The sequence below is a fragment of the Rhinopithecus bieti genome, unplaced genomic scaffold (assembly GCF_001698545.2).
Source record: "Rhinopithecus bieti isolate Rb0 unplaced genomic scaffold, ASM169854v2 scaffold_32264, whole genome shotgun sequence".
NCBI classification, from domain to species: Eukaryota; Metazoa; Chordata; class Mammalia; order Primates; family Cercopithecidae; genus Rhinopithecus; species Rhinopithecus bieti.
The window spans coordinates 326,311-349,442 of NW_016813984.1; the positions used below are offsets into that span (position 1 = coordinate 326,311).

Consider the following 23,132-nt stretch of genomic DNA (forward strand, 5'->3'; position numbering starts at 1 on the left):
ATTGTTATACTTTAAGTTCTGGGCTACATGTGCGGAACGTGCAGGTTTGTTACATAGGTATACATGTGCCATGGTCGTTTGCTGCACCCATCAACCCGTCATCTACATTAGATATTTCTCCTAATGCTATCCCTCCCCTAACCCCCCACCCCCTGACAGGCCCCAGTGTGTGCCGTTCACCTCCCTGTGTCCATGTGTTGTCATTGTTCAACTCCCACTTATGAGTGAGAACATGTGGTGTTTGGTTTTCTGTTCCTGTGTTAGTTTGCTGTGAATGATGGTTTCCAACTTCATCCAGGTCCCTGCAAAGGACATGAACTCACATTTTTAATGGCTACATAATGGCTACATAGTATCCTGTGGTATATATGTGCCACATTTTCTTTATCCAGTCTAACATTGATGGGCATTTGGACTGGTTCCAAGTCTTTGTTATTGTGAATAGTGCTGTAATAAACATATGTGTGCATGTCCTTAGAGTAGAATGATTTATAATCCTTCGCGTATATAGCCAGTAATGGGATTTCTGGGTCAAGTGGTATTTCTGGTTCTAGATCCTTGAAGGATCACCACACTGTCTCCCACAATGGTTGAACTAATTTACAATCCCACCAGCAGCGTAAAAGCATTCCTATTTCTCCATATCCTCTTCAGCATCTGTTGCTTCCTGACTTTTTAATGATCACCATTCTACCTGGCATGAGATGGTATCTCATTGTGGTTTTGATCTGCACTTCTCTAATGACCAGTGATGATGAGCTTTTTTTCATATGTTTGTTGGCCACATAAATGTCTTCTTTTGAGAAGTGCCTGTTCATATCCTTCATCTACTTTTTGATGGGGTTGTTTGTTTTTTTCTTGTAAATTTGTTGAAGTTCCTCGTACATTCTGGATATTAGCCCTTTGTCAGATGGATAGATTGCAAAAATGTTCTCCCATTCTCTAGGTTGCCTGTTCACTATGATGGTACTTTCTTTTGCTCTGCAAAAGCTCTTTAGTTTATAGATCTTATTTGTTAATTTTGGCTTTTGTTGCCTTTGCTTTTGGTGTTTTAATCATGAAGTCTTTGCCCATGCCAGTGTCCTGAATGGTGTTGCCATTTAAGTCTTTAATCCATCTTGAGTTAATTTTTGTATAAGGTGTAAGGAAGGGGTCAGTTTCAGTTTTCTCCTTATGGCCAGCCTGTTTTCCCAACACCCTTTATTAAATAGGGAATCCTTTCCCCATTGCTTGTTTTTGTCAGGTTTGTCAAAGATCAGTGAGTTATAGATGTGTGGTGTTATTTCTGAGGCTTCTGTTCTGTTCCATTGGTCAATATATCTGTTTTGTTACCAGTACTATGCTGTTTTGGTTACTGTAGCCTGATAGTGTAGTTTGAAGTCAGGTAGTGTGATGCCTCCAGCTTTGTTCTTTTTGCTTAGAATTGTCTTGGCTATACGGGCTCTTTTAGTTCCATATGAAATTTAAAGTAGTTGGTTTCTACTTCTGTGAAGAAATTCGATGGTAGCTTGATGAGAATANAATTGTCTTGGCTATACGGGCTCTTTTAGTTCCATATGAAATTTAAAGTAGTTGGTTTCTACTTCTGTGAAGAAATTCGATGGTAGCTTGATGAGAATAGCATTGAATCTGAAAATTACTTTGGGCAGTATGGCCATTTTCACGATATTGCTTCTTCCTATCCATTAGCATGGAATGCTTTTCCATTTGTTTGTGTCCTCTCTTATTTCTTTGGGCAGTGGTTTGTAGTTCTCCTTGAAGAGGTCCTTCACATCCCTTGTAAGTTGGATTCCTAGCTATATAATTCTCTTTGTAGCAATTGTGAATGGGAGTTCACTCATGATTTGGCTTTCTGTTTCTCTATTATTGGTGTATAGGAATGCTTGTGATTTTTGCACATTGATTTTGTATCCTGAGACTTTGCTGAAATTGGTTATCAACTTAAGGAGTTTTTGGGCTGAGACAATGGGGTTTTCTAAATACACAATCATGTCATCTGCAAACCGAGACAATTTGACTTTCTCTTCCTGTTTGAATACCCTTTATTTCTTTCCCTTGCCTGATTGCCCTGGTCAAAACTTCCAATACTGTGTAAATAGCAGTGGTGAGAGAGGGCATCTTTGTCTTGTGCCGGTTTTCAAAAGGAATGCTTTCAGCTTTTGCCCATTCAATATGATATTGGCTGTGGGTTTGTCATAAATAGCTCTTAATATTTTGAGATATGTTCAATCAATACCTAGTTTATTGAGTGTTTTTTAGCATTAAGGGGTGTTGAATTTTATTGAAGGCCTTTTCTGCATCTATTGAGATAATCATGTGGTTTGTGTCATTGATTCTGCTTATGTGATGGATTACATTTATTGATTTGCATGTGGATTATGTTAATTGATTTGCGTTGAACTAGCCTTGCATACCAGAGATGAAGCCGACTTGATTGTGTTGGATATGCTTTTTGATATGCTGCTGGATTTGGTTTGCCAGTATGTTATTGAGGATTATCGCATTGATGTTCATCAGGGATACTGGCCTGAAATTTTCTGTTTTTCTGTGGTGTCTCTGCCAGGTTTTGGTATCAGGATGATGCTGGCCTCATAAAATGAGTCAGGGAGGAGTCCTTCTTTTTCTATTGTTTGGAATAGTTTCAGAAGGAATGGTACCAGCTCTTCTCTGTACCTCTGGTAGAATTCAGCTGTGAATCCATCTGATCCTGGGCTTTTTTTTGGTTGGTAGGCTATTAGTTACTGCCTCAATTTCAGAATTTGTTGTTTGTCTATTCAAGGATTCAAATTCTTCCTGGTTTAGTCTTGTGAGGGTGTATGTGTCCAGGAATTTACCCATTTCTTCTACATTTTCTAGTTCATTTTTATAGAGGTGCTTATAGAATTCTGTGATGGTAGTTTTTATTTCTGTGGGATCATAGGTGATATCCCCTTTCTTTTGTGTGTGTGTGTGTCTATTTGATTCTTCTCTCTTTTCTTCTTTATTAGTCTGGCTAATGGCTTATCTATTTTGTTAATCTTTTCAAAAAACCAGCTCCTGAGTTCATTGATTTTTTTTAAGGGTTTTTTGTGTCTCTGTCTCCTTCAGTTCTGCTCTGCTCTTACTTATTTCTTGTCTTCTGCTAGCTTTTGAATTTGTTTGCTCTTGCTTCTCTATTTCTTTTAATTGCGATATTAGGGTGTTGATTTTAGATCTTTCTATCTTTCTCATGTGGGCAGCTAATGCTATAAATTTCCCTCTAAATACTGCTTTAGCTGTGTCCCAGAGATTCTGTTATGTTGTGTCTTTGTTCCCATTGGTTTCAAGGAACTTTATTTTTGCCTTAATCTTGTTATTTACCCAGAAGTCATTCAGGAGCAGGTTGTGCAGTTTCCATGCAGTTGTGCAGTTTTGAGTGAGTTTCTTAATCCTGAGTTCTAATTTGATTGTGCTGTGGTCTGAGAGACTGTTTGTGATGATTTCTGTTCTTTTGCATTTGCTGAGGAGTGTTTTACTTCCAATTATGTGGTCAATTTTAGGATAAGTGTGATGTGGTACTGAGAAGAATGTATATTCTGTTGATTTGGGGTGGAGAGTTCTGTAGATGTCTATTAGGTCCACTTGGTCTAGAGCTGAGTTCAAGTCCTGAATATCCTTTTTAGTTTTCTGTCTCACTGATCTATCTAATATTGACAGTTGGGTGTTAAAGTCTCCTCCTATTATTGTGTGGAAGTCTAAGTCTCTTTGTAGGTCTCTAAGAGCTTGCTTTATGAATCTGGGTGCTCCTGTATTGGGTGCATATATATTTAGGATAGTTAGCTCTTCTTGTTGCATTGATCCCTTTACCATTATGTAATGCCCTTCTTTGTCTTTTTTGATCTTTGTTGGTTTAAAGTCTGCTTTATTAGAGACTAGGATTACAAGTCCTGCATTTTTTTTTTTTCCATTTCTTTGGTAAATATTCCTCCATCCCTTTATTTTGAGCCTATGTGTATCTTTGCACAAGAAATGGGTCTCCTGAATATAGCACACTGATGGGTCTTGGCTCTTTACCAGTTTGCCCCTCTGTGTCTTTTAATTGGGGCATTTAGCCCATTTACATTTAAGGTTAATATTGTTATGTATGAATTCGATCCTGTCATTATGATGTTAGCTGGTTATTTTGCCCATTAGTTGATGCAGTTTCTTCATAGTGTCCATGGTCTTTACATTTTGGTATGTTTTTGCAGTGGCTGGTACTTGTTTTTCATTTCCGTATTTAGCGCTTCCTTCCTTCTTATGAGGCAGGCCTAGTAGTGACAAAATATTTCAGCATTTGCTTGTCTGTAAAGGATTTTATTTCTCCTTTGCTTATGAAGTTTAGTTCAGCTGGATATGAAATTTTGGGTTGAAAATTCTTTTCTTTAAGAATGTTGAATGTTGGCCCCCATTCTCTTCTGGCTTGTAGGTTTTCTGCAAAGACATCTGCTGCGAGTTTGATGGGCTTCTCTTTGTGGGTAACCTGACCTTTCTCTCTGGCTGTCCTTAACATTTTTTCCTTCATTTCAACCTTGGTAAGTCTGATGATTGTGTGTCTTGGAGTTGCTCTTCTCAAGGAGTATCTTTGTGGTGTTCTCTGTATTTCCTGAAGTTGATTGTTGGCCTGTCTTGCTAGGTTGGGGAAGTTCTCCTGGATAATATCTTGACGTGTGTTTTCCAACTTGGTTCCATTCTCCTTGTCACTTTTGGGTACACCAATCAAATGTAGGTTTGGTCTTTTCACATAGTCTCATATGTTTTGGAGGCATTGTTTGTTCATTTTCATTCTTTTTTCTCTAATCTTATCTTCACACTTTATTTTATGAAGTTGATCTTCAATCTCTGATGTCCTTTCTTCCCACTTGATTGATTCAGCTATTGATACTTGTGTGTGCTTCACAAAGTTCTCGTGCTGTGTTTTTCAGCTTCATCAGGTCATTTATATTCTTCTCTAAATTGGTTATTCTAGTTAGCAGTTTCTGTAACCTTTTATCAAGGTTCTTAGCTTTTTTGCATTGGGTTAGAACATGCTCCTTTAGCTTGGAGGAGTTTGTTATTACCCACTTTCTGAAGCCTACTTCTGTCAATTCATCAAACTCATTCTCCATCCAGTTTTGTTCCCTTGCTGGCAAGGAGTTCTGATTCTTTGCAGAAGGAGAGGCATCCTGGTTTTTGGAATTTTCAGCATTTTTGAGCTGGTTTTCCTCATCTTTGTGGATTTATCTACCTTTGATCTTTGATGTTGGTGACCTTTGAATGGGGTTTTTGCATGGCCATTCTTTTTGTTGATGCTGATGTTGTTGATTTCTGTTTTTTAGTTTTCCTTCTAACAGTCAGGTCCCTCCATTGCAGGTCTGCTGAACTTTGCTGGAGGTCCACTCCAGACCCTGTTTTCCTGGGTATCAGCAGTGGAAGATGCAGAACAGCAAAGATTGCTCCCTGCTCCTTCATCTGGAAGCTTCATTCCAGAGGAGTACTGGCCAGATACCAGCTGGAGCTCTCCTGTATTAGGTGTCTGTTGACCCCTGCTGGGCAGTGTCTCCCAGTCAGGAGGCATGGGAGTCAGGGACCCACTTGAGGAGGCAGTCTGTCCCTTAGCAGAGCTCAAGTGCTATGCTGGGAGATCTGCTGCTCTCTTCAGAGCCAGCAGGCAGGAACATTTAAGTCTGCTGAAGCCGTGCCCACAGCTGCCCTTTCTCCCAGGTGCTCTGTCCCATGGAAATGGGAATTTTATCTATAAGCCCTGGCTGGGGCTGCTGCCCTTCTTTCAGAGATGCCCTGCCCAGAGAGTAGGAATCTAGAGAGACAGTCTGGCTACAGCAGCTTTTCTGAGCTGTGGTGAGTTCTGCCCAGTTTGAACTTTCCGGAGGCTTTGTTTACACTGGGAGGGGAAGACTGCCTACTCAAGCCTCAGTAATGGTGGATGTCCCTCTCCCCAAGCTCCAGCATTCCAAGTTGACTTCAGACTGCTGTGCTGGCAGCAAGCATTTCCAGCCATTGGATCTTAGCTTGCTGGGCTCCATGGGGGTGGGATCTGCTGAGCTAGACCACTTTGCTCCCTGGCTTCAGTCTCCTTTCCCAGGGCACGAACGGTTCTGTCTTGCTGGTGTTCCAGGCGCCACTGGGGTATGAAAAAAAAAACTCCTGCAGCTAGCTCAGTGTCTCCCCAATCGGCCACCCAGTTTTGTGCTTGAAACCCAGGACCCTAGTGGTGTAGGCACCTGAGGGAATCTCTGGGTCTGTGGGTTGCAAAGACCTTGGGAAAAGTGTAATGTCTTGGCTGGATAGCACCGTCCCTCACAGCACAGTCCCTCATGGCTTCCCTTGGCTAAGGGAGGGAGTTCCCCAACCCCTTGTGCTTCCCTGGTGAAGTGACACCCTCCATGGACTGAACCCACTGTCTAACCAGTTCCAGTGAGATGAACCAAGTACCTCAGTTGGAAATGCAGAAATCACCTGCGTTCTGTGGTGGTCTTGCTGGGAGCTGCAGACTGGAACTGTTCCTATTTGGCCATCTTACCAGCTACCTCCCCTACTAGCTCTTTCATAGTTTCATCTTTTTATATTTAATGCATTAGTCTTTCTGGAATTTCGGGAATTTATGGTATATTTCATGAGGTAAGGCTCTAACCTTCTTTCCAAAAGGATGACCAATTATCTCAGCACTATTGGTTGAGTAATTAACCTTGTCCCCACGGATTTGACATGCTAAGTTCATATATTCTTATTTTCCCGTTTCCTTTCATTGTTTTCTGCTCCACTGATCTGACCCTGTGAAATGTACCAGTGTTTAGAGTGTTTAGCCATGTTTTATAGTAAATTTTAACTGCAGTTAATGGATTCCCTCTCTTTATGCTTTGTTTTTGGTAGGTATCTTATATGAACTTTAGAATTTTTATTGTTAAATTCTTAAATTCTACTGGAAATTTTGATTTGAATTGCCTTAAATTCATACATTTGTTTAGTGCAGAATTGCTATGTTTGTTATATTAATTCTATTTGGTAACATACATATCTCATTTTTCTCCCAAATTCTTTCACATTCCTACATAATGTTTTGATTTTTTTCTTTACAAATATTATTCATGTATGCACAGTTTATTCTTACATATCTATTTTATTGCTATGTAAAAATATACTTTTCCTTTTTTTACAGAGTGCTTATTGTTGGTACATAGGTGATAATTGATTTTATATACTTAATTTTTAAACATCCATGGTCCTGTACTTATAAATTCAATTCGTTTTCAGCTGATTCTCATAGCTTTTTTAGGTAAAGACTGAAAGCAATGAAAAATTTGTTTCTTTTGGAATAATATGCTCTTAAGTTTCCATTTAATCTTATTTCAGAATTGAAATAATGATGATATATACAAGACACAAATTCACAGCACATTCTCTTCATTAGAGTAAATCAAATGAAAAATCAGTATGTATTAATAACATAACCACCATCTTTTTATTATTGTCTTTTCAGATTTAAGGAACATGCAGATTTCACAGCATTTTGATGTATTTGCACTTAAAGATTATGTAAAATTATTTTCAATGCAAAACTTAAATAATAGTTTCATTTCTGAATATTGTTTTTATTCCATAACTTAAATATCACTATTTTCAATGTAATCTTTTTTACTATAAAAAAGGATGTGTACTATTTAGATGTAATTACTTGTAGTTCATTTTTTTTATAGTTCTTAAACGCTATTCTAGTCAATCAGTATATACCCACTGAAGAAATGAAAGATTCTTATTAATAATTGCTGAGAGCATGGCTATTGGGTATCCTTTATTCCCCCACCCCCTCCACTAGAGAAGAACATTGGAAAGTAGTATTTCAGTTCCTTCATAAATATACCAGTAATTGACATGGCCAAGTGAATGTTTAAACCTGGACTCATTTGTGAATTTGTAATTGGTATGCTTTCCAAGGTGTGATTTAATGTATAAATATAAACTTGAGTTCCTTAAAATTATTGGTTTAAATGTTGATTTAAAAAATGATCATTAATAGTAGCAGTAGGGTAGATACATGCATATGCTTTTTGACTGAAAGAGCTTTGTAGTTTTAATTGTGGAGCTCATGCTCTCTCTATAATTCTGTGACTATACATTTTGCCTGGTGAAACTTATGAATGTGCCAATCACTTTATCATCATACTATCCAGAGTATTATCTTTGCACTTATGACAGTTGTAAGACCAAAGCTTAGACTTGCTGTTCTCTTGTGAATTACTTATATGAAATGTTTTTTTGTAATGTTTATTTGAGCTATTATATGTGAAATCAGCCAGCTATAAAATATTACCCTTGCAAGTACCTATAGTACACATCGATAGTTTCCTTTGGTAATCTAGGAGATAAATTCATTGTGAATTTTTTTAAGTTGTGAGTTCTAGGATCCTTCTGCTTTGCCAGCTTGTAGTTACTGAAAATGAAATTGCGCCTTTACATTTAGAGTGATGATGAAGGTAATTGGCATTCATATGTAATAAATGGATTTATATTCAAATAAATGAAATAATTGCTTTCCCACAGCTGAGTGCATTAACACTCATTGGTATTTGCTGAATTACACATTTTGTTTTCATTTGGAACTTAAAATTCTCACTATGTTAATAAGTTTAGGAATTTTGTAAACTTTGTCATTGTAAATTAGGGAGTCATGGATTACTTTGTATATGTGGCGGAAAGGTTTTTAATAATTTAAGGTTATATACACTTTTGTAATATTCTGAAGAATCAAGTATGTCTTGGTGTTTTTATTTTCTAGAATGTTCTGAAGGGTCTGGAAAAGAGAAAAGTTGATTTAAATACCATCACAGAGAGTAGTGCTGCCCTGCAAAACTTAATTGAGGGCAGCGAGCCTATTTTAGAAGAGAGGCTCTGCGTCCTTAATGCTGGGTGGAGCCGAGTTCGTACTTGGACTGAAGATTGGTGCAATACCTTGATGGTATGTGTCAGGAAAAAGTTAATGATGAAATCTTCTCCTCTCTTCTAGTTATTTTTGAAATGAGTACAACTTTGATTAAATTTCAAGTCCTATTTACTGTGTGTCACAGTAATATTTTGCTTGTGAATTAATTTCATTAGACTAGGTTTTGTTTTTTCTTTGAAAAACAATGTTTCTAAAATATTCATGATCTACGTGGAATTAGGTACTTTCATATTTTAGTAAATGCACCTTATTTGTTTCATTTTAATGATTTCATATTGTATTTAATTTTCATACTATCAGAAGCTATTTTTATATATAATCTTTATAGTGTTTGAATAATGGCATACTGGTTAAGAGCACAGGCTCTAGCATCTGATGGCCTATGTAAAATTTTTCACTACTAGCTCAGTAACATTGGTCAAGTTACTTAAACATTCTCTAAACCTCAATTGTTTAATTTGTAAAATGGACATTATTGTATCTGTCTCATACAGTTTTGCAATGATTGATTATGAGCCTTAAACATGTAGTGCTCTTAAATAACCAATTAAATAACCAAAACAACCAATTTTCGATTTTGCTATAATTATTAAATATTGTATATGTGTTAGTCTTTGGTTATGCCACTACTCTGTAAATTATCTCATGGAAATAGTTATCATTTAATTTTATAGTGTTTTACATTCCTATGATACTAACTGTGAATATATGGCCACCCCACCCTCCCCTGCTGAGGAAGGCATTGTCATTTATATATATATATATATTTTAATTCTGAAATTCTAATAAATATATATAATTACAAATATATATTTTATTAATTCTGAAATACCTGAGATAAGACTTTTATCAAATTTGTAGAGTTACTAGGTAATGGATAGAGACATCAAGCATACATTATTGTGTGTTTGAATATTTATTTAAATTCATCAGGATGTGTAAGGCAGTGAAGAGCATGGACTTTGCTCTTGATCTCTAACAGATTTATATCCACAGTCCATGACTTATTATCTGTTTAACCTTAGCTAAGTTACTTTATGTTACTAAGCTTAAATTTCCATATATAGAGAATGAGAACAAAAGTATATACCTAACAGAGTTGTTAAATATTGAATATAATAGTGAATATGAGATTCTTGGCTCATAGAATATGCTCATTAAATATTTTATATATTAATTTTTAATTACTAGCTTTATTTCACATTCTCATGGCCCTTATTTCTGTATTCTTCTGTCTATACCTTTCAAACTCTCCATTCAAGCAGCATCTTTCTAACGCTGTTAGAACATTTGATTTACCTGCTTGAAAGGGGTAAACAAGTCTGGTGCTCATCAGTTCTTCCTACTTAGGATCCAGATCACTGTTGATATTTTCTCATATCATTTATTAGTTCACATTTTCTTTTTTTAAATGTTTATTTTAAATTCAGGGGCACAAGTGCAAGTTTGTTTTCTTTTATTTTTATGTCTCTTATTTGTTCACTTTTTTTTTTTTTTTGAGGCTGGCTGTCACTCTGTCACCCATGCTGGAGTGCAGTGGTATGATCACGGGTCACTACAACCTCGACCTCCCCAGGCTCAGGTGATCCTTCCACCTCAGCTGCCACCACACCTGGCTAATTTTTGTATTTGTTTTTAGAGATGGGGTTTCACCATGTTGTCCAGGCTGGTCTTGAATTCCTGAGGTCAAGTGATCCTCCCATCAGGACCTCCCAAAGTACTGGATAACAGGCGTGAGCCACCATACCCAGCCTACATTTTATTTTTTCAACTATTTTTCATATTATAGATTAATAATTTCTTTCTTTGTAAAAACTTTTACTGTCTAAGCATTTTCCAGTTTCTTTTATCCCACAACATATAATTGCTAAATGTTAATTTCATCATAAGCCTCCTTACCCTTTTCGGTCACACTCTAACTTCTTGCCTTACATTAACTGCTTTTCCCAGTCATAATCTGCTTAACTGTTGCTTCTGTTTTCAAATCTGTTCTGTCAAGCACATTTCATGTCCTGCTTCAGGACATCTTGCTGTGGTCTGTGCCAGATGTAATATTAAGGGCTGGTGATATAGAGGTAAGGAGACAAAGGCACTGTCCTTTAAGCAGAGCATACAGAATCTTTTATTCAATTCATATTTTCATCATTTTAAAAAATTATTCCATAAGTGAGTGTTTAAAAAATATGGGCCAGGTGCGGGTGCACACCTGTCGTCCCAGCACTTTGGGAGGCTGAGGTGGGTGGGTCATGAGGTCAAGAGATCAAGACCATCCTGGCCAACATGGTGAAACCCTGTCTCTACTAAAAATACAAAAATTAGCAAGGGGTGGTGGTGCACACCTGCAGTCCCAGCTACTCAGGAGGCTGAGGCAGGAGAATCGCTTGAACCCGGGAGGCGGAGATTGCAATGAGTCGAGATTGCACAGATTGCACCACTGTACTGCAGCCTGGCAACAGAGCAAGATTCCATCTTAAAAAAAATAAATAAATAAAAAAGATTGAGGAGGGCAAATCAGATCAGTTGTAATATAAGAATGAGGAATAAGAGATGAACTTGCATTGAAATTGAAAAAGAAACTTTCACCTTTTATTCTACTTCAACTTTTTATTGTGCTGAGGTCTAAATCAGATAAATTTAAGAAGTATTGGCCGGACGCGGTGGCTCAAGTCTATAATCCCAGCACTTTGGGAGGCCGAGACGGGCGGATCATGAGGTCAGGAGATCGAGACCATCCTGGCTAACATGGTGAAACCCCGTCTCTACTAAAAAATACAGAAAAACTAGCTGGGCGAGTTGGCGAGTGCCTGTAGTCCCAGCTACTCGGGAGGCTGAGACAGGAGAATGGTCTGAACCCTGGAGGCAGAGCTTGCAGTGAGCTGAGATCTGGCCACTGCACTCCAGCCTGGGTGACAGAGCAAGACTCCGTCTCAAAAAAAAAAAAAAAAAAAGAAGTGTTAAGCAGCATAGATGTGCATTTTTAGGAATGAGATTTATGCACTGAAGAAGAGCTCTGCAGGAAGATGAAAGCTTTTCTTTAAATTCATGATACAGTTTGCTCTTTGAAGGTCTTTTAAATCTCTTTTAAGATTATCATATTAAATATTTCATATGGTTATGTAAGCATTTTATTAATTCCTTTGTAGAACCATCAGAACCAACTAGAAATATTTGATGGAAATGTGGCCCACATAAGTACCTGGCTGTATCAAGCTGAAGCTCTATTGGATGAAATTGAAAAGAAACCAGCAAGTAAACGGGAAGAAATTGTGAAGGTGGCAAACGTAGAGACATCAGTAACACTTTTGGGGTCGAATGTTTTGTTGTCATGTTTTCTCTTGTGTAATGCTCTAAGTTACTTACGCTCTTATTCCTCCCAAGCATTAGATTCATTAACATTTATTTTGATGGAAGAAACTGAGACAATAAGAGACAAACTCAATAAGAGACAAACTTGAATTGAAATCGAAAGATTAGTAAGAGATTTCAGCACAATCAACAAGAGTAAAAGCTATTCACGTAAGATGCCAATGAGTCTTGCTTAATTCTGCATTCTGCATTGAGTATTGCTTACTTCTGTATTCTCCAGTGAATCTTACTTACTTTTGTATTCTCCAATGAGTCTGTCTTACTTCTGTACTCTCCAATATGTCTTACATACTTCTATGTTCTCCAGCGAGTTTTACTTCTGTGTTCTCCAATGAGAGTTGCTTACCTCTGTGTTCTCCAATGAGCCTTATGTGAACAGCTCTTGCCTGGTTGATTATGCTGAAATCTCTTAATCTCTTACTGGGGATTCCAGATATTTATTTAAACTACCTTTCATTCTGTAAGAGCATCACACTCATGTTTGGGTTTGATATTTCCCATGAGATAATTTTGTGTTTTCTTATAATTAGCGTTTAGTATCTGAGCTGGATGATGCCAACCTCCAGGTTGAAAATGTTCGCGATCAAGCCCTTATTTTGATGAATGCTCGTGGAAGCTCAAGCAGGGAGCTTGTAGAACCAAAGTTAGCTGAGCTGAATAGGAACTTTGAAAAGGTGTCTCAACATATCAAAAGTGCCAAAGTGAGTAATTACGTTTTTAGAATAAACCATTTTTCCTATGGGTATGTATCTAAATGATAGTCATACAGTATATACATAAACAATTTTTATTTTATTATTTTAATTTTACTGTTTTCTCACTCTGTCACCCAGGCTGGAGTGCAGTGGCATGATCTCACTGTAACCCCCGCCTTCTAGGCACAAGCTATTCTCCTGCCTCAGCCTCCCACGTAGCTGGGATTACAGGCGCCTGCCACCACGCCCAGCTAATTTTTGTATTTTTTTTTAGGAGAGATGGGGTTTCACCAACTTGGCCAGGCTGGTCTCGAGCTGCTGACCTCAAGTGATCTACCTGCCTTGGCCTCCCAAAGTGCTGGGATTACAGGCGTGAGTCACTGCACCAGCCAACGATTTTTAAATTAAAATATTTTCGATCACTTTTTCTTTGAATGGAATTTGTCCTTATTTTTTTGTGATTGTGCATATGAAGGAGAGAAAACAAGCAATTAGTATCGAAGAAAATAACCTATTTGAGAAAAGATTTCAAAGACTCAATCAAAGGTTTGAATTGGTTATGAAATGATTAAACTAATTCCCAAGCTAGGGATAAATATTGAACCCTTTATTTTATGGTCTTACTCTATATATGTGTTCACACTGCACACACCACAGAACTTGTTTTTTGTGTTTTACATGACGACAAATCTAAAAGTTAGATAATTTCACAATTTAAACCTAAGGTAGGAAAGTACTACCTGATTTTATAAATTTAAAAAAGAGCTTTATACATTTAATTAAGAAGGTAAGAAATAGGAGCTTTATGAGAGAGTGCTAGTTTTCCCACACTTAGCCAACCTCAGATGGTATTTATCTGCATTTACTTTTATTAAAAATGTTTTATTGAGTTTTAGTTAAGCAAATATAAAATTTTTCTATGTAGATGTTATCTGAAAAGATGACATTGAGAAATATGCACTTCTTTGACGTTTGTGTATGAAAATTCAAGGGGAATTCTACTGAGGAAACTTAACTGGGAGACATTCTGTGAGATGTCCCTGCCCTGGGGGGCTGGGTGGCTGTTCTTCCTTTCTGTGGCCATGATAAAGATGGTTTCTGGATCATGGCCATAGTTTCCTACTATGCTCGCATGTGGTCTCCAGATCCACGCCACAACAGTCTGGGCAGCCACAATGAATTGCAACACTACATCACATCCCTGGCTAGAGTTTGAAGAAAACGAGTAATTCAGAGAAGTCTAAATTGGTAAAATCGTTGCCATATAAATGAATGAAATCAAAGTTATCTGAGCTGAATAGGAAAGTCAATTAAAAAAAAATGCTAGTTTCTCTCTTGACACACCATCTCTCTGATTAATGATGGAAAGTCAAATTAAAAATCTATTTTCAGAGAATTCTTTTCCTTCTACAGTTGCTAATTGCTCAGGAACCATTATCATACCGATGTTTAGTCACCACTGAAACATTTGAAACTGGTGTGCCTTTCTCTGACTTGGAAAATTTAGAAAATGACATAGAAAATATGTTAAAAGTTGTGGAAAAACACTTGGAATCCAGTGATGAAGATGGAAAGGTTGGTTCAAGGAGATTTCATAAACCATGGTGTTCTCATTTTTCTTCTCTATTAATTTTATTTTACATCAATGATGTTTACCCATATAATCTGTCAAACATGATGAAACAAATTCAAATGTGATTTTTTGATGTGTGTTGATGTAAGAGTCACATGATTCATGTACTTAAAAAGAAAATAGACACACTTTCTGAACTAAACATAATTCTTAGTATTATCTAATGTTTGCTAAACTCTCTTTGAGATATTTTATCTTCAAATATAAAATATCTTTAAACAACATAAATTTTTTGATCATTCAGGTTAACATATCTTGACTTAGACTATACTAAGTAGGTTGGTTTTCCTCCTTAGGAGCTCCTAGGAAGTGACCTTAAGCACTTTTCTTTTGAGTCATTTTTTTTTTTCCTTTTAAACATTTAGATGGATGAGGAGAGAGCCCAGATTGAGGAAGTTCTACAAAGAGGAGAAGAAATGTTACATCAACCTATGGAAGATAATAAAAAAGAAAAAATCCGTTTGCAGTTATTACTTTTGCATACAAGATACAACAAAATTAAGGTATTACGACTGGAGAGTCTCTGTTGCATTTAAATACCTTACTTAACTCTTGCCATTCAGATGTGTGATGCTGCATCACAGATGCTTTAAAACACACCAGCTGGAATATCATCTCCTCCTCGTTAGTGTGTGTTACTAGACGTGTTCATATTTTTGGATGGTGCAGAACTCAAAATAGAAATGTAAAACGTTATTATTGGCCATCTCTTTTGGATTTCTGATTGTGTATCAAACCTAAAAGAGCTCTATCTATTTCAGAAGTGACTTCCTCCAGTTCCTTCTTTTATTTGTGAAGGTCTTGGCTATGGCAAAAAAAAAGTTTCTAGTTTAAAAATAACTAAATTTGTGAAACTGATGTAATCTGATTTATATTCTAGTAAAGATTCACTACCAGCTCCCTTTTTATTTCTTTATATTTTTCTTTTTTTAAAAGATGGGGTCTCACTATGTTGCCCGGACTGATCTTGAACTCCTGGGCTCAAGTAATCTTCCTGTGTCAGCCTCCCCAGTTGCTGGGACTACAGGTGTGGGCCACCATACCCAGCTCCAGCTCTTTTTAAAATGGCAGTCTTTCTATCTGCATTTTAAGTGTGCTCTTGTTCCCTGGGGTCTGTTCTTTGGTAGTTCCTTCTAGAAAGATTTTTATTTGATGACTTCGGAAATTAAGTAGATCGATGATGGTACTGTAATTTTACTGTACCTTTTCTATGTTTAGATATATTTAGATACATAAATACTTCCAATTGTGTTTCAAAAATTGCCTCTAGTGTTCAGTACAATAACGTGCTGTAAAGTTTTAGCCTAGGAACAATTGACTATACCACATAGCATAGGTGTGCAGGGGGCTGCACCATCTAGGTTTGTGTAAGCGCACTCTATGATGTTTGCATGAAAATGAAATGACCTAAAGATACATTTCTCAGAACATGTCCTTGCTGTTACTAAGCAATGCATGACTATACTTTAAAAACTAGTCACTCTCTCAAGGCTGAAGCCTTGTTAACTATTTCTTGTTCCTCACATATCTTCTCACATCACACTGAGTAGGCATTAAAACCATTGGGTCTGCTTGAAGCAACATACAGGTTTGAACCTCAAGTTAGATATTGCTCTACCAGCTGCTTGTTTTATGATCATGAGAAAGTGACTTAGCTTATTTTACTTCACTATCCTTTCCATAATTTAGACTTATGATTTTCTCCCATGATATTATATCCCATGGACATATTCTTATGTCTGTTTTTTTTCTCACTCTAGTATGTCCTTTGTATCTTCCTCAGAGTTATTCTCCCCCAAGTCATGGCTGATCATGTCATTCCTTCATCTAAGAAACTGTTTAGGAAAATATTGCAAAATACAGAAAAAGCTTTAAATGCAAGGTTTGTCAATACAACAACATACAAAGTCTTCAGTCTGACCCCTGGCTCCTTATGTCTTTGATTTCCTGTCACTTGCCATGTAGGACAGCTATGCTGGTTTTCTTTACATTTTCCTAAACACATCATATGCACATCTGGGAACTTACTAATTTTATTCCCATTCCCTAGAGTGAGTTTTGTCTTTTTAGGTTAGCTGAAAAATGCATTATTTTTTAAGACTCAGCTCCATTTTATTTCTAACTTCTGTCAGATTATATTATAGTTTTCTGCTTTATTGTGACTTTTTAATGTATCTTTCTTCTCTAATGCTTCTCCAAGTTCAGGCCATATCTTTTTCATCTTTGGGTCTGAAATCAGAAATTATTACTGGCACAAAATAGAAATAAGTTTTAAGCTTTTAATATATAAATAAATTTGTTTGTTAAAAGTACTAATGTATACTATACAAGCTAATTTCATTCTGGCTTTACTAACATTGGTAGGCCAACTATGATACATACTTCAAATCTATAGTTTTCAAACTGATATGATTCTTAACTGTGAACATTAGAATTACTTTGGGGAATTAGAATTACTTTAAAAAAACTACGGTGCCAAAATCTAATTCCTGAACCGGTTAAATCAGAATCTCTCAGCTTGGACCTAGGTGTGGGCATTTACAAAAGCAAAACACAAAACATTTGTAGATGATTGTAATGTACAATTAGGATTGAGAAGCACTAGTTTACAGGACTCATTGTCTTATTTGAAATATGTTAAGTGACCTTTTCCAATTTGTTTACTAGAGTATTACTGTTTTTAAATTATGTATGAGTACTTTTTAAAGACATTAACCACTTGCCATAGTTGCTATAATGTATTACGTATTGATATTTATCTTCTAACTATTTTACCTTTAAGATGCAACCATTTAAAATTTTCATTTAGCCACAGGTGACTATGTTTTCTTTAGTGATTTTTTGGGGTTCCTGTTTTGTGATCTAAAAGTTTTATCCTCCAGAAAGTTGATGAATATTCAATTCTGTTTAGTTCCAGGTTTTCCTGTGGTTTGGTAAAACAAAACTTAGAAATTTAATAAAACAGTCACTTAAAAATCTCTTTAATCTGGACTTTGCTATATTATGTGAGCTACATCATGTAACACTGTCTCATGTCAGTACTGACCTCTAGTATATTTGTGTTTCTGTGTCCTAGGAGAATTTTTTAAAAATAAAATTGTCCAGAAGTAATGTCTCGGTCAGATCTTGAGGACATTTTTTTTAGTCCTAGGGCATTTTGATTGATCACTCTGTTGGGGGAAAAAAAAATCAATTTCAGGAATACAGAAAGCACATGTTTAAATCTTGAACTGCCTTGCTGCTTCTGTAAGAGTGTGAAGACTCAGAAAAATCTTGGATTGTCTTATAGTCTGAAAAGAAAAAGAGACTGTATTAATGAATGTGAATTTTTTAAACTTGGAACTCTATGATACCTACTGACCTCACTAGTTTATTCTAAAGCTTCAGGTACATGTGGTCTTGCAGAATGACAATCCGTTATGTAACTGAAGAAGCAGCACAGGAATTCCAGTCTTGTAGTAGTAGCTGAGGTATAAAAGTGGCTCTCAATATTTACCTATGTGACATGTATTATCTAGTGGTGCTAAATGAGGAAAGTACTACAAAGGTAAATGTCTTACAAGTATAATAAAGTAGTTGGATGTCTGGAGTTTTTTGGTCTTTTGGAAAACAGATGACCTTCCAGCAAAATTTTGGTTAATGGGTGGGAAGCCAAGAAGGAAAACGGGTCCCAGTTTCCTCTTTTACTTTTTTTGACATCATTACTCATAGAAACACTTTCAATGGGCTATTTTCTTTTCCTTAAAGTTAAGAGGGAGAACAATTGAACCTAGATCGTTTTCTGATCTTCCAAAATAAAACATTGGCTTATTTGAAATGAAAATCCGAAAGAATTATTTTGATTTTTTCTTTTCTTAAAAAATACTTAGCATCTTTTTATTCGTAGCTGGTTTCTGGGTAGATATGTTATTTATTTCAGCATTCTTTTATATTTGCTTAAAGCACAGAATTCACTTCCTTAGACATATGGGTAAACATCTAGAAATGCTCTCTGACTAAATTGTAAAAATGTGGCATTAGGATAATAAAATTAATCTTGGTGGCAAGTATAATTAGTTCTGTTGTTAAAGTCAAAAAATCTATAGACCTGCTTCTAACCTGGCTATCCAGAACTGCCCATCAATTGATGAAAGCAGCTTACAGATTCTAGGAGGCAATAATGCCGTCCTCTAGGTTCAACACCATGTTATCCACTCAATGTGTTTAGTCATGAGTCTTGGATTCATTTAGAGATTGCCTTGTGACCATTTTCAAGATCACTAACTATATTAACATGCGTTTGTGATCATTTTAACTATCATCTCGAATTTACAGATGATTATAATTTTTTTAGAAGTTCAACATAGGAGAAGTGAAAGTATCAAGGAAGGTACCTTAATTCATGAGCAGCTGCACTTTGGCCCTTTGGAAGTGGTAATAGACAGCATTTATTAAATTGTAGCCATCTAGGAGTAGAGGATTTAAACTCCTGAAGGACTGGTGGTCCATCCCAGAGAGCACTTTATTGTTTAGAAAGCTCTGAGAAGAGGGCTGGGTGTGGTGACTCATGCCTGTAATCCCAGCACTTTGGGAGGCTAAGGTCAGCTGATCACTTGAGGTTAAGCGTTTGAGACCAGCCTGGCCAACATGGTTTAACCCCATCTCTACTAAAAATATAAAAGTTAGCTGGGTGTGGTGGTGCACGCCTGTAATCTCAGCTAGTCAGGAGGCTGAGGCAGGGTAATCACTTGAACCTGGAGGTAGAGGTTGCAGTGAGCCCAGATCACACCACTGCACTCCAGCCTGGGAGGCAGAGCAATACTCTGTCCCCACCCCACCAAAAAAATAAAAATGAAAAAGAAAGATCTGAGAAGAGGATCCAGAAAATCTGTATTAGGGCAGATGAGTAGTCCATAGAGCCTCAAGTCTGTCTAAATATGGCACTTCATGATCTATTTTCTCATGTAGGATATTCCTGCTCTGTAATATTATTCTCAGAGGTTAAGATTACATACTGAATTACCTGGATATTATTTTAATCAAAACCCTTTGTGTATTTCATGTTGTGTTATGGAAACATGTTTAACTTGCTTATATTTTTAGCAGTGAGGCGCAATTTTAAGACTGTGATATTTTTAAAAGTGTGAAATAATAATGGTATCAACATGTTTTATTTCGTACAAAACTTTATGATTGGCAACATATTCTCATTCTTTCAACAATTCAAGAAAGGAATTGTTATGTTTTTTGTTTTCTGAGTTTAGATGACATAGACCTTAAAGCCTGTCAAATTATTAACATACTTATACTGTTTAATAGCATGCTGCAGATGAAAATTAGAATACAGATTGTTAAGGGTTTCTGTTGCAAGGTAGGTTTATAATATAAAACATTAAAACTAAGTTTTAAAAATTTGGTTCATGATATTTCATTCCTTCACACAATAGTCATATATTTTCTGAATTTGTTATTATTCATTGTGGGGGTATTTTAATACTTTTTTTTTTTTTTTTCCTGTTTTTTTTTTTTTTTTTTTTTTTTTTTTTTTTTTTTTTGCTGTTTTTGTAGGCATTCCCTATTCAACAGAGGAAAATGGGTCAACTTGCTTCTGGAATTAGATCATCACTTCTTCCTACAGATTATCTGGTTGAAATTAACAAAATTTTACTTTGCATGGATGATGTTGAATTATCGCTTAATATTCCAGAGCTCATCACTGCTATCTACGAAGACTTCTCTTTTCAGGAAGACTCTCTGAAGGTAGACCTCCGGGCACTGTGTTTGAATGGCCACAGTTAATGCAGAAGTAGAGGAAGAAATTTGTTCTTGCGCCTACTTAGATGGTCGATATCTTTTACAGTTTGTGCCAGGGGATTAATAATATGTATGACTAGTAAAGCTTTCGTATATTGTCCAAGAAAACATAAAACATTTTGAATTTTTAAAACATGGGTATGGATTGTTAAGTGTGCACAGTTATAAATTATTTGCAACATCAGAGCCTTCGTTTAAAATTAAACAGAGACATAGACCACCTTCCTGTCTTGTAAACTAGATTGTCAGTTGATGTTAATTGTCGGCATTTATCAGGCAATCTATAATGGTTTAAAATTGGCCAGTTGTTGAGGTGTGGAATGGCATTTTGATTGTAAGTTAATTAAACTTTTAAATTCTAGCAAGGCATTTTCATGTAACTTGATTGCATTTATATTTAAAGTCAAAATAAACTCACTGATAATATGGATTTGATAGTGCATTCCTCTCATTTAAACTAGCATTATTAGATATTTGAAAATATCAGGATTTCCAGCTTCAAATGCCTCATTACCTATAGAGAATGTTACTGAAGCTTTTCATGTGTCATGCACAAATGCTACTATTGTGAGGATTTCTTTTCCTGCCATGAGTATATTATGTAGCATATTCCACACACTTTGGCCAAAACAGGGTATTATTTTTTTAAAAAGTTTCCAGTTTTTGTGATTAACAATGACTATGTCTCATTATTATTTCAAATGAGTGTTCTACAATATAAATTTCTGGTCATCTGTGATTCCTTTTTTTGTTACTTTGCTGGATTTTGTTAATCTATGACAATATATTTTTAGAATATCAAAGACCAACTGGACAAACTTGGAGAGCAGATCGCAGTCATTCATGAAAAACAGCCAGATGTCATCCTTGAAGCCTCTGGACCTGAAGCCATTCAGATCAGAGATACACTTACTCAGCTGAATGCAAAATGGGACAGAATTAGTAGAATGTACAGTGATCGGAAGGGGTAGGTATAAATGAAATTAATGTTTAATTTTAAAAATTGCCTGCAAGTTCATGGGCCATGAAAAGGGTCGTGTGGACATTGAGATTAATGAGAACGTGTTTCATATCCTTGTAGGATGCCCTGTTTTTTTTTTTTTTTCTTTTGAGAAGGAGTCTTGCTCTGTCACCCAGGCTGGTGTGCAATGGCGCGATCTTGGCTCACTGCAACTTCTGCCTCCCAGGTTCAAGAGATTCTCCTGCCTCAGCCTCCCAAGTAGCTGGGATTATAGGCGCACACCACCACGCCTGGCTAATTTTTGTATTTTTAGTAGAGATGGGGTTTCACCATGTTGGCCTGGCTGGTATTGAACTCCTGACCTCAGGCAGTCTGACTGCCTCGGCCTTCCAAAGTGCTGGGATTACAGGTGTGAGCCATTGCGCCCGGCTGTAGGCCCTGTTTAATAAATTGTGATAAGTATAGTTCCTTAAAGGAGGAATGTGATCATGTATAGATGATCATTTATAACACAATATCTTAATAATAGGGAAGCACTTCTAATTTTTAGTGTCTAAATTGTGTCCATTCTCTTTAAAAAAATTAATTTTTCATTAATGTTCACTTTATCAGCACACTTGATAATTAATGTGAGTGAAGAACAGAGGCAGCTACAGATAATTAAAATCCGTATATAATACCAAACTCTTTTTTATAACCATCTGTTTAAATGAATGCTTTTGAGCCTTCTTCTTACTAGATTTTGACCAGGACTGTTAATAGGTAGAAATGAAAGCAGTTGAGATTTTTGCCAGTAGCTGTGGATGTGATGAAAAGGCAAGTAAATTATGAAATAACCCAATGGGAAGTGCTGTATAAGAGGAAAGGGAGCACAGAATAATACTTTGAGTAATGAGAGACATACGCACAAAACTAGGCATCCTGTTCCTTGTCTTTTTTTCTATTTTAGCCCACACATTTCAATGTGACTAATCCTTGAAAAGATAGCTTTTAGTGGCCTTTGGTATATTCCTTTGTTGGATTTTACAAATTTTCCCTTTGTACGTTTGGAGAACATTCTTTTACGTACATCTTTATCCGTACTTACATTTCTTTAGGCTTGATCATTAGATACAGACAAATTTCTTTAAAAATAATGACATTTTAAACCTCCATGTTATATCATGAAATTGGTTACTTTACCCCGCCAACAGTATTTGTAAAATGCCCTTCTTTTGAGCCCTTACTAACATTGACAGTTTTTTTTATTGTTTAGAAAATCTTTGCCAATGTAATAGTGATAGATTACACCTCAATTTTATTTTATTTTTTAATTTTAGTGCTACTAATTTGTGTACATTAATTTTGTATCCTGAAACTTTGCTGAATTTATTTACCAGTTCTAGGAGCTTTTTGGATGAGTCTTTAGGGTTTTCTAGGTATATGATCATCTTATCATCAAACAGTAACAGTTTGACTTCCTTTTAATGGATTCGGATGCCCTTTCTTTCTTTCTCTTGTCTGATTGCTCTGTCTAGGACTTCCGGTACTATGTTGAATAGAAGTAGTGAAAGTGGGCATCTTTTTCTTGTTCCAGTTCTCAGGGGGAATGCTTTCAACTTTTCCTCCTTCGGTATAATGTTGGCTGTGGGCTAAAAGTCATAGATGACTTTCATAGATTACCTGAAGGTATGTTCCCTCTATGCCAATTTTGCTGAGGATTTTAATCATAAAGTGATGCTAGATTTTGTCAAATGCCTTTTCTCAGTC

The 23,132-nt window shown here is 36.3% G+C and overlaps 1 protein-coding gene across 1 annotated transcript in view; it reads left to right on the forward strand.

Annotated features, from left to right (window-relative positions):
* Nucleotides 1-23,132, forward strand: part of UTRN (utrophin) — a 604,813-nt gene that overhangs the window by 237,292 nt on the left and 344,389 nt on the right. The window contains exons 35-41 of the mRNA XM_017849334.1: nucleotides 8,771-8,950; nucleotides 12,079-12,207; nucleotides 12,832-13,002; nucleotides 14,410-14,571; nucleotides 14,995-15,132; nucleotides 20,177-20,368; nucleotides 21,217-21,389. Of these exons, the coding sequence (XP_017704823.1) occupies nucleotides 8,771-8,950; nucleotides 12,079-12,207; nucleotides 12,832-13,002; nucleotides 14,410-14,571; nucleotides 14,995-15,132; nucleotides 20,177-20,368; nucleotides 21,217-21,389 (1,145 nt within the window). The remainder of the gene's footprint in view (nucleotides 1-8,770; nucleotides 8,951-12,078; nucleotides 12,208-12,831; nucleotides 13,003-14,409; nucleotides 14,572-14,994; nucleotides 15,133-20,176; nucleotides 20,369-21,216; nucleotides 21,390-23,132) is intronic.